Below are 12,862 nucleotides of genomic sequence, written 5' to 3'. Positions count from 1 at the left end.
AACATGTGGATAGTTCCCAATATCTACATATAGTGTCTTACAAAACTGAAAAATGAAGGTCTAGATTTAATACTCTCTATAGATCCTTTACAGGAACTTCTGATTTCCTTTGATTTGTCAATTCTATAGGACCAAATTTTTTTTTTTTTTTTTAAGAAGGCTCCATGCACAATGTGGGGGTTGAACTCGTGACCCTGAGATCAAGAGTCACATGTTCTACCAACTGAGCCAGCCTGGCATCCCCCAGGGCCAAAGTTCTTCATATCCAACCAAGCAAGACACAAAGATCCCCAACTCCCCTACCTATATAAACTATCTATCTGCTTCAGTTTTAACATTCCAATGCTCTCTCCCTAAAACAATAATCTGCCAGTCCTATGCTTGTTTTGTTGAACTAATCTGGAAATAAAGACACAAGTTTAAATAAACACCTGTAATTTGCTGCCATCTTCAGCTACCAGAAATATCCATCCGATTAGCCAAGATTAAATAGTTAAAATGGAGATGGTTCATGATCCAATGACTTAATAAATTTCTCATTTCCTTTTTTTAAAGATTTTATTTATTTCCTTGACAGCGAGCAAGCAGAAGTAAGCAGAGTGTCAGGAAGAAGAAGAGGGAGCAGCAGGCTTTCCACTGAGCAGGGAGTCTGACTTGGGGCTCAATCTCAGGACCCTGGAATCATGACCTGACCCAAAGGCAGATGTTTAACTGACTGAGCCACACAGGCGCCCCAACTTAATACATCTTTTTTTTTTTTAATTTCTTTTCAGTGTAACAGTATTCATTGTATTCACTCAGCATAATCTCTTCCAGTCCTGTCCATGTTGCTACAACAACTTAATAAATTTCTAAGAAGGCTACCAAATCAGAAAAAACACCTTATTGAGGCTTCCTGTCCAATCTGTATGTACTCATGGCATCTATCATTCCCTTTTAATGCTCATCACACATGCCAACCTTCCCAACCAAATAGTAAGTTCAGGAATGCAAAGAACATATCTGATACATTCATCTTTCAGCACCAAGCACAGTACCTATAATATTTGTAAAATTAATGATCAGTGAATTATCTTCCTTACTCTTTTATTACCTCCTCCAAGTACTCTGTATTCCAAAATATTACCCTCTCTTCCAACCCAATGAAATGTCCACCTCCCTCAATACAGCTGTTCTCAAGTGGATATGAGAGAAAACATTTTTTTAACAAATGAAAATACCTCTAGGAGAAGGGGAAAGAAAAACATTCTCATTTATTAAAAAGGACTTTCAAAATCCAAATGCACCTCCAAATGGTAGAATTTTAAGAAGCATAACGTGCTGAAACAAACAAACAAAATATTCAGTACAGAAGGGGTTCTTTGGTGTGTCTACTAATATTGCCTAGCTTTTCCTAGAACAGTCCCCAGCAATATTACCACTTTCTGCCATCCCAAACAGCCCTCAGTTGTGGTTTTCACAAGTTCCCTTCTTATTCCCTCCCCTCAATCCCAACAACTTTCACAGCATAGTTGAGACTGCTTTTAAAAATTAGGTTATTATGGGGCACCTGGGTGGCTCAGTGGGTTAAGCCTCTGCCTTCGGCTCAGGTCATCATCCCTGTCCTGAGATCGAGCCCCGCATCAGGGTCTCTGCTCAGCAGGGAGCCTGCTTCCCTCTCTCTGTCTGCCTCTCTGCCTACTTGTGATCTATCTCTGTCAAATAAATAAATAAAATCTTTTTTTAAAAATTAGGTTATTTCTAGTTCAAAACAATGTTTAATTTGGGGACTTACCTATATAAATCTTGAGTGTTCAAAAAAATATCTACATCACATCTAATCTGTACAAAATTCACTGTAGATTCTTATGAAATTATTTTAAGTTAAGGATATGAGTCCAAAGATGTCACTTTGGCCAAAAGACTAGTTTCTAAGGAGCAATTTTCCTGAAAACTTGTTCAACTTTAAAATTCAGCTTTATTTTTTAACCTCATACTTGATTTGTGAGAAATTTCTATTTCTACATGAGGTTTCATTCTCTGTTTTGCATCAGCATGGTCATCAGTTTCAGAGAGTTATACAGCCCAGTCAATGTTCAGGAAGCTGGGTTTTTTGAGTGGGTGAGTATGAGGGAGGATTAAGGTAGAATTCTTAGAATCATCTACCACTGGGACTTTCCTGGAGTCTATCCACCTAGCTACTTCTTAGTTTTAGGATAAGTTATTTCTATATTGGTTAAGTAATTGTTGAAAGAATGATGTAACTTTGAAATACGTGTGACAGAATAAGATCCTAGAAAATTATCAGTATCCTTAGCAACAGAAAGATGCCTGAGAATGTGAACAATTTGCCAAGAAAAAAGAGAAGGGATAAAACTCCACAGGTAAGCTCACCAATATTCCACTTTCACCACTGCTTAATAATGGTTAGATACCATCAAAACAAATCTGCCCTTTTTTTCTGCTTTTTCATATCATCTTTTAGCATTTTTATATTGTAGCAATCAGTGATGATAATATATAATAACTAAAATCAACTCCTTACTAAATAAATAAGTGATTTTTAATCTAGGATGACTGATCTAGAAGACAGCATAGTTAGGTGAAATTATTTCGCTAGTCACAAAGCAAAAATAGAAAGGAATTTGGTTTCTGAATCTTCATTCAGGACTTGGTTACTAGAATTACTCTGCCAGTTTTAGTTAAGTCAAAGAAAATATTTATTATATAACTGTATAATATATAAACTAAGCACTACATTCAAATGAAAAGGTTTTTTTTTAAAGGTTATGAATGAACAAAGTGATTAGGGTGATTATGAAACAGCAAAATGAAGCAAGCGCGCGCACGCGCGCGCGCACACACACACACACACACACACACACACACACACATAAATACTATGACTCATTAGGCCAGGAAAATGGTTAAGAGAAACTTTACACTGGGTGAAAGCTAATAGGATATTACAGTCATAATTTACCCTGTGAAATAATACACAAATAATTCATACTTGACTATATTAAGATAAAACATTTAAGAAATTCAATTTTAAAGGATACTAATGATTCCATGTAAAAAGAGTAAAATGGGGTACTGAAAGGAAAAATTTGAGAATTTTTTTTAATTTACTTTTATTTGAAAAGAATCACTGGTTCAAAATTAAAGACATATCAATAGTTCTATCAAATCTGCTCTAATAATCATTTTAACTTGATCATATTTTAACTCAGAAACTACATCAAATCTGAAATTTTTATCAAAATCCAAAATTACATCTTTAATTTTACCTGTTTTGATAGGGCAATTCTATTTTTTTTTAAGTCCATTCGAAATCAAGGTATGAAAATTTACCAGGTTGATTTAAAAAAGTGAAATCAGGCCACCCGGTGGTTAATATTATGTACTGCATACATGAATATTTTATTTCCAAACCTGGACTGCAAACTAGCAAAATTATAGTAAGACAAATTTGACTTCATTTGACCAGTATGAATAGCAATACTGAAATAAATACTTAAGGAATTCTACCTACCTACTCATAAACAAAAACGATCACTGAATTTTTCTATTTCATTCCATTTGTATATATATATTTAAATGAGCAAAGATGATTACAAAAAGGTTCAAAACGGGAAATAGATATTAAATCTAGACATTAATTTACAGATTCTAAAATCCAAATGCCTAGATTAACAGACTTAAAAACTGGGATATAGAATTTACTTGCTTTTCCAAAACAATGTTGCTAGTTAATGACAAAGCTGATTTAAAAAATCAGTTCTCATTTTCAGTATTCTTTCACCCGTAACGCTCATTTTGCTGGAAACATAGTAAAATTGCTTCCCATACACACATATAACCCACTGAAAAACATTTTCCAATGAAAAAGCTGGCTTTTAGCTTTCCAATTTAGTGCAGTCACCAGTTACCAAGTGTAAATACCTGAATCTGTTACAACTTAAAACAGGTCTTCTAGTTTCTAAATGACATTTTTCAAAGTTTATTTTTAAGGGCAGATCTAGCTTTTAAAAACTAAAATTAATTACTCAATACATAAATATGCTTAAAGATCAAATACACGTTAATAACATATACCAATTTTGATACTACCTGTAAATTATATCATTAAAACCCCCAGTGAGATCTTAAACTATTTAAAGTCACAACACTAAATGAGCCTTTTCCTTTATGTAAATCTAGGTCAGAGATACTACAGCTATCTTAAAAATCAAAAGAGCCAACATCCTCCAGTTGTTTCAACCTGAAGTATCAGGGTTTTTTTACTTTTTTTTTTCCATATCATATAGAAAAAAGTATATTACAGGATTTATGCTCATAGTCTTATGCAAAACTTTTATACAGCAAACTATAGTTTCATTCAAATACTTAGTTTTAGAGATCTTAAATTGACTAAATTATTTCCTTTCTCAACTATAAATTAGGTTCATATTTATTATTAAGACATTTAGTCAATAGGCATGAGACCAAACTTTGCCCAATAACTTCACCCTCAAAACAGTTCACATTCTATTATATTCTAAGATAAATAAGACATATTTTCATATACAAGAAATATAATTTAGAGCCTGAAACACATTTAAGTGTAGAGACCCTACGTAATACAGCATTTAGAGATGATAATTTCTCACCACATCCTCTACCTCTATTTGGAGCATTGTTTCACCCCCACAGCATTTAATTACTCCAGCCTTTTAAATCATTATATAGTACATTTTAATTCATACAGCTGACAAGGAACAAAAGTGAACAGTACAATTAATATTTAGACCTCAATGCTCACAGTATTGTGAATAAAAGAAAATAACGTACACAGGCAAATTCGTCATTAAATCACTTCTCCTTTCTTAGTCTATTATTATGAAGCAATCAAAAACTATGAAATGAGCAGAAAAAATCAATTGGAGGAAAGGGTTCTGACATTCAAGCATCCATGTCTAATCATAACTAAATGATGATGATCGCATTAGGTAAGACATTCTTTCAAATAAGATTAACATCAATACTGATAGATAGATAATGCCACACAATGAATATAAACAAACTTCTGTTTTTGGGTTGACAAAGTCATTTGTCACTTTGCTTAATGAAGTTATTTTAAAAATTCTGTATATTTAAAAATGCACAAGAAAAGGCCTAAATCAGTACCTCAGTAATTATAATTATAGGAGCTTTTAATATCTATCTTTTCTGAAGATTAGGAAGTTAATTAGAGCAGTTATTCTCACCTGAGTGATTCTGCCCCGCCCCCCCAACACACATTTGGTAATGTCTGGAAACATTTGATTGTCATAACTCAGGGAAATGATGTTATTGGCATCTACTAGACAGAGGCCAGGAATGCTGTTAAACATACTACAAAGCATAGGGCAGCCCCCCACTACAAGGAATTATCTAATCCATTATATCAGTAGTAACAATGTTGAAAACCCTGTTGTAGAGAGGTGGGTCTACGTGAGTGGACGTGTGTATTTGTTACATCTGAGGAGTTTTACCTATACTGCAGTTGCCACAAAATAAATCTAAAAAGGACTTGTTTTATGCTGCTTTCTGCAAAAATACCTTACATACAGAAGATGATTAATAAATTAATAAAGCAACAAATGTTATGTGTAGTTATTGCCAATTTTTAAGAGGAATTCGCAGTGAATGAATCTTAGTACTAAATTTCAACTTGGGAAATACCTCTCTAGTTAAGACTTTAAGGCTGTGAACCTAGATAAACAAAACTATTTGGAAATCCTGCCAAACAGCTTTTCAAGTTTATTTAATACTACTGACAAAAGACAATCTCATTTTTTGTCATCTAAGGGGTTACTACACACAATTTAGGTGTAGCTACTATAGTAACGTGTAAATAAAAATTAGATGAGTAAATTCCTCCTAGCAAGTTCTCCAACAAATATTATGCCCTACCTCTCTGGGCAAGACTTAGTTACGGACACAGCCAAACACGGGCACTAAAAATATTCAGTGAATCAAACATTGTTTTAAGATCAAGCTACTGGTAGTAACAGTGTAACAACTTCCCAGCAGAAGATACTAAAAATATACACATAAAGCTGAGAACAAGGGAATGGTAATTACAGAAAACATCAAAAAGGTCCTCTCTCTTCAGCTATCCCTCAGAGGATTTTCCATACCTGTCAAGGCACCAAAGATGGCAGAGGGGTCCCAGCGCAGGTTTATCACAGAGTTCCTACTTTAACTGATTCCGTAATTCAGAAAAAAAGAATCTCTCTGAACACCATTTTCGAGTCGTCGGGGCTGTCCATGAGTACTTTTATGTGCGTGGAGTACTCCCTGAAAGCGCGGACTTACCTGGCAAGAAACTCCGACCAAGAGGGGACTGTAAGAGGCTGAAGTCTGGACGTGAGCTGTGGGGAGAATCAACTCCTTACAGCAATCTGGGCATTTGTTACTCTGTTACTCACTTTCTGCGCCTTAAACACAGGGGTCCCCAACTCTCCACATGTCACGGCTGCGATGGGGCCAGCTGGGCCGGAGAGGGCTGCGGGGCAGCGCGAAGGAAAACCTCGGCCCCAGCTGGGGAGGGCCTGATGGGGAAGCATTGGGAAAGGGGAAAGAATCTGAGCCGAGACACTGCCAACAGGCCTAAGTGAAAGAGATGTCACCCACCTGCGCGACCTCTTCGCCATCCTTCAAGTACCGCATAGGCGCGGGCTGGGCGGGGACGCAGTTCAGCCTCCTCCAGCCTCAAGCGAATGTTCCTTGTCCCCGACCCTCCAGCCGCTCCCCTCGCTCCCTCTCCGAGGCGACCGAGAGTGGAACGCACGTCCCCGGCAGGGTAGGACGGAGGGGCGGACCGCGACCCGCCCCCGGCTCGCAGTGCAGCTCCTAGCCCCGGCCCGGCCCAGTCAGGGATGCCCCCAACATGTCAGCAGGCGCGCTCCCGCCCTCCGCCGGCCCCTCCCGCCGCCTCTCAGCCTCTACGCAGTGGTCCCAACTCAGCTCTGCGGCGGGCGCCTACCCCCGCCCTCACCCCGCAGCGAGCAGCTCTGCAGGGCTCGCAGCCTCCTGCAGGGTTTTGTCCGCACCGCCGAATCTCGCGCCCAGCCTCCCTCAAGAGCCGCCGTTTGAATCTGCGCACGCGGCCCCGAACCTCATTGGCTGTAGCGGCCGCACGCGGGGGGACGAGGGCGGGGCGGGGAGAGCGCGCGCGACTATGGGCGGGGCTGGGGAGCTGGAAGTCGGGACTGGAACTTGCGGGAGTCGGGGAAGGAGCTAGGAGTCAGGGGGTGGGGCCGCAGGGCTGGCTCGCGGGTACTGCCTTGACAGGACCCGGAGCGCGCCGAGCGCCGCACCGCGCGGGGCCTGCTGGGAAAGCGAGTCCCGGTGGTCGCCTAGAGGCGGGTCCGGAAGCTGCGGCGCGAGTCCAAACTTCCCGGGGTTCGCGGACACGGTCTTTGGGGGTTGGGCGGCTGCGCCGAGGCGCGTACCCGCAGCTTCCTTTCAGCTACCGCTCCTCCACTCCTAATTCCTCGTGTGTATCCCGCCTCATTAGTTAGGAGGCGCGGTCTTCGGTCTTGGGACAAATCTAACCATAAAATTTGCGCGGCCGTTATTGTTTAAGAAAAAATGTGAGCTTTATTTTGCCCAGACATCAGAGCTACTGCAATAGGCGAAGACTGTGGTAGGAAACCGAATATCAAGAATGAGCGGGACTGACAGGTGAAAAAAGTTTTTAGCTAGAGTCGTGTTTGGCACAGAAAAAGGGAATAAGCCCAAGTGTCGGTCTGATCATCCCTGGGCTCCATCTACGGGAAATAATTGAACCCTGATGCAGGAGAACAATGTACGAAGACAGGAGCGGACTAGAAATTTTGCCTAGATGAATCAGTATGGTAGTCAACTGTAGAAGGTGACCTTCCTTCGCAGGAGAGACGAGAGGAAGGGAGAATTGCACGGAAGGAGCTTCCAGTAGTTGTAACTACTCTAGAAGCTTCAAGTGTGAAACTGCGAACTGCTGGGATCAAAGAACATTGAAGTAGTTTACAGTAACAATTAGAAATGGTAAAGAATCCAAATTTGCAAGGTAACATGCTCTACTGCATAGAGCACTAAACCACATGTTAATATTATAACAAACTTATATTTTGCTATTTTGAAGTTTTACGCGTCAATTTTTGCAAATCAGAGATGCAGGTGCAAATGTGAATTGAAGAGGGGTTTGCATGCACTAGTTTCAAAACTTAAAACGCTTTTTTATAGTTCCTTTTTCTCAAGATATAGGTTCTGGGAAGGTGAAACACCTTTTATTTCATTCCTTATTGTGTTGCTCGTTCACTTTTTTTTTTTTTTTTAACCTAATTGAGAAAGTAATGTCATTTGAAAACTGATTTCTGATTTACTCCTGGGTCATACATTACTCTACTTATTTATATTCTAACAGGAAGCAGAGTTTCTCCTCTTTATTAGGCTTTTTATACAGAATACTTATTTAGAGCTTGAAAGCAGATATTTTAGACTTTGACACTACACTAAATACCCCTCATTTTAGAGACAGAGAAAAACGTAATTCCCCAGAAAGATCACATTGCAAATTCATATAAATCGCTTATAAAGAGACAAAGTGTGCCATGAAAGTGCTTCACAGTCATTTGAATACACACTCGAATGTAATTGACAGCTGGGCTTTTTTTTTTTTTTCTTAAAGCAAAACATACATTTCAAAAGAGTTTTTATTCAGAGTATTATAAGGAACTTTTAAAACAACTATGGGGAGGAGCAATGAAAAAATGGGCAAAAGGTTAGAGCAGACATTTCACCAAAAAAAGATAGACAAATGGCAAATAAGCCACATGAAAAGACGTTCCACATCTTTGATCATTAGAGAAATGCAAATCAAAACCACAGTGAGATACCACCACACAGTAATTAGGATGGGGAGGGGGGAGACTGATATACAAGTGTTGGTAAAGGTGAAGATGCTAAGCAAACACAACTTTCATGCATTGCTGGTAGAAATGCAGATGGACAGACACTTTGGAGAACAAATGTTTATAGTGGCTTTATTTGTAATCTCCCAAAACTGAAAACACTCAAAAGAATGTTCTTCTCGTTACCACACTTCTCACTCCCTGAGAGTTGGTTTTAAATAGCCTGTTGAAGCTTCTCAAGTTCTTCCACTGAGGTACAGGGGATTGAATACCAAGGGAAAAATGACTGGGGACAAGTGTTGGAAATTTCTTTAAAAACTATTTTACCTTTAAAGACTCATAAAGTTTTCTTTCTACTCCATGACAAATATATTCCTATTTTTAATTATAAAAATTATTTTTAAAATATTTTTTAATTTTTTTTAAAGTAACCTCTAAACCCAGCGTGGGGCTCAAACTCACAACTCTGAGATCAAGAGTCACATTCTCTTCCTACTGAGCCAGCCGGGTACCCCTATAAAAATGATTTTGAAATTATTTTAAAAGTATGTACTAATTTACTTTCTTACTCCGAATCTTTAAATAAATTGCTTCACTATTATTAAACAAATGAGCAGTAAAGTGCACCGTGCTCATCCTTCCCATGGCTATACCAACTTATTCTCCCACAAAGGCCAAATACTCCCAAGGTTTGCTTATGTTGTTTGAAAAGCTTTTGCTGGCTTAATATAGTACCTGAGAGACTATACTTTTAATAGAGCCGTATCTATCATTCCCATAGATTTTTGTTCTGTTTATTGCTAGAATCCCAGTCCCTAGAATAGTAATACATCAATATGCTCAAATACAATCACTGTACAATGAATAAACAAAGGCAAATAATAAGCACATGAAAAAATATGTTCATAAAAAGTATAAATTAGGGGGCCTGGGTGGCTCAGTCGGGAGGACGTCTGCCTTTGGCTTAGATCATGATCCCGGGGTCCTAGGATGGAGTCCCACGTTGGGTTTCACACTCACTGGGGCCTGCTTCTCCCTCTTCCTCTGCCTGCAGCTCCCCCTGCTTGTGCTCACTCCCTCTGTGTCTTTGTGTCAGATAAATTTAAAAAATCTAAAAAAATTTTTTAAAAAGTGTAAGTACCATTTTATGACTACTAAGGTAACAAAATATTTCTAAATTCTGTCAAAAAGTTTGAGTAATTCCTTGATGTTAGTACTGAAACCGGTATAATCCCTTTGGAAAGCAATACCAAGCAAAAGCTGTAAAGATGTGCATAGCCTATGATGGACATGTTATCACAATATACTGTAATTTGGAGCACCTGTGTGGTACAGTTGTTTGAGTGTCTGACTCTTGGTTTCAGCTTGGGTCATAATCTTGGGGTCCAGGGATGGAGCCCCACATTGGGTTCCACACTCAGTGGGGAGTCTGCTTGAGATTCTCTCTCCCTCTGCCTCTCCCTCTTGTGCTCTCTCTCTCTCAAAAACAAATAAATAAAATCTTTTTAAAAATACTGTAATTCAATGCAAGCAGAAAAGATATACTTCGATGCTTATAGTATTATATTTCATTAAAAACCCAACTTGGAAGTATTCACATTTTGAGACTAGTTTAAGTGGTTCCCATCACTAACAATTATACAATCAGTAAAAATATTGCAATATTAACACAATGCCATTAAAAGTCTGTTATGCGACTGGGCCCTTCTAAGTGTTTCACATGCATTCATTTTAGGTAATATGCTGAACTTGTATAATTATAAAATCCTATGAGGTAGGTACTATTATTTTCATACATAACAATCCTATGAGGTAGGTACTATTATTTTCATACACTTTATAAAAGAGAAAAATAGGACACCAAAAGATTAATTTGTTCAAGGGCATATAGTGGCAGAACAAAGATTTGAATTAGAAACCAAGTTCCCAATCACTTTACTACCCTAATATCCATGAACATTCAACTATCAGTATAGTATAGATGTACTATAGGACGGTGTAGAGCAAAGAGCTAGTAGCAGAACTGTATGCTTAATATGTTGTTTATGTACGTAAGGTCTCAGGGTATATGTGTATGTGGGTATGTGTCTAACATTATAGAAAATGGTCTATGGACTGCACACCAAACTGTTTAGCAGTATTTTACTTTGGAGGGAAGGATGAGATGGGAGCAGGGCCGGCTTTAACTTTTTACCCTGTGTATTTTTGTATTATTTAATATTTTAAAGCATAAATTCTTGTTTATTTTTTTAATTTAAAAAAATGAACTGCAGGGGCATCTGGATGGCTTGGTCAGCTGTCTGCCTACAGCTCAGGTCATGATCTCAGGGTCCTGGGATCGAGGTCATGTTGGGGTGTCATCCCTGCTCAGCAAGGGATCTCCTTCTCCCTCTCCCCCTCCTTCTCTATTTTTGCTCATGCTCTCTCTTTCTCAAATAAATAAAGTCTTTAAAAAATTAAAAATGAAATAAAAATTTTTAAATGAGCTGGAAATAGAAAGAAATAGCATGTTATATAAAACTTGCCCCAGCATTGATAATGCTAAATAAATATGCTTTGGCAGAAATGGTGAAACCATATATTATGTGCTCAATCTGAGAATAAAAATCAGATTTAGAATTATATCTTGGATACATAAATATCTGTTTCAACCTCTCCCCACCACCAATGTATTTTGGTAATCTCTACATTTAGGATATTATTTTAAGTTTGATGGAAATTATAAATAGAAATCATACTGTCATAAGCAGTTATAAAATTCTTACTTTGGCTTTTAAAGGTAAAAATGAGTGGTTGATCTGCCAGAAAAAAAAAAAAAAACTGTAAGAGACAAAAATGTTTTAAAGTGTCCCTATTTCAGGACACAGGTGGGGAGTATGGGCTATGTAGGTGATGGGGATTAAGGAGTGCACTTGTGATGAGCACCAGGTGTCATATGGAAGTGTTGAATCACTATATTGCACACCTGAAACTAATATTACACTGCATGTTAACTGACTGGAATTTAAATAAAAACTTTTTTAAAAAAGAAAGTGTCCCTAATTCAAACCAATATTCTTTGCTCTACTCTTTTGTAGTAGATAGAATAACGGCCCACCCTAAAGATATCCATGTCCTAATTCCCAGAACCGATGAATATAATATCTTAATGGCAAAAGGGACTTCGCAGTTATGATTAAATTAAGGATCTTGACATGGGGATGTTAGTTCGGGTTATCCAGGAGGACCCAATGTAATCACAAAAGTCCTCAAGAATGGAAGAGAGTAGCAGGAGAGCCTGACAGATTTGGAGATGCTATACTGTTAGTATTGAAAATGGAGAAAGGGGTCATGAACCAAGGAATGCAGGCAGCCTGTAGAAGCTATTACATAAATCAAGAAAACAGATTCTCCTCTCAGATTTTAGCTCAGGGAGATTCTCTTTGAACTTCTGACTTCCAGAAGTTTAGGATATTAAGTTTGTATTGTTTTAAGCCAGAGTTTGTGGTAATTTGCTACAGCAACAATAGGTAATGGCCTTCTCTGAAATTTTCAATATTTTTGGCCTGTGATGATAAAAGAAGTGCTTTCTCTTCTAAAGGTGATCTTTTATAGTGTTCAAATTTTAGCACCTCTTTACAACAAATGAGCCTACCAACTGAAGATTCAAAATGAAGGATAGGAACTCCAGATTAAGGGAGAGGGTACTCAGGGCATTAAACAAAAGAAATAATTTACAGAATACCACAAAATCCCTAAAGCAGGACTCGCTCATCTGTGGGAAACATGACTTGTGCCAAGATATGAAGGTATGTGCTTCTTTTTAATTCTAAGCTTTCTACCTCTACTTTCAATTTTATCACCTTCCACATTATCAGGAATAGTATCTTGTCTTTTTTTTATCCCCAGCCTCCCCTTCTCTCCTGGCCTAGTACATCCAGGCACTCCCAAAGGGAACAATGAATTTGCAAGATTTTAGGGGA

General features: G+C 38.2%; 1 protein-coding gene across 2 annotated transcripts in view; it reads right to left on the bottom strand.

The window, feature by feature from the left end:
• LOC111155433 (MYB proto-oncogene like 1) overlaps positions 1-6,840 on the bottom strand; it is a 38,492-nt gene extending 31,652 nt beyond the window's left edge. For both annotated transcript variants that reach the window (XM_022515587.1, XM_022515588.1), the window contains exon 1: positions 6,640-6,840. In XM_022515587.1, coding sequence (XP_022371295.1) covers positions 6,640-6,659 — 20 coding nt within the window. In that variant the 5' untranslated portion in view covers positions 6,660-6,840. The remainder of the gene's footprint in view (positions 1-6,639) is intronic.
• Between the last annotated feature and the right edge of the window lie 6,022 nt (positions 6,841-12,862).

This window comes from Enhydra lutris, unplaced genomic scaffold, assembly GCF_002288905.1.
Source record: "Enhydra lutris kenyoni isolate GAN:26980312 unplaced genomic scaffold, ASM228890v2 scaffoldscaffold41, whole genome shotgun sequence".
Taxonomy (NCBI): Eukaryota; Metazoa; Chordata; class Mammalia; order Carnivora; family Mustelidae; genus Enhydra; species Enhydra lutris.
Note: the sequence above shows the minus strand (reverse complement) of the source record. Positions and strands in the feature narration are given on the sequence as shown.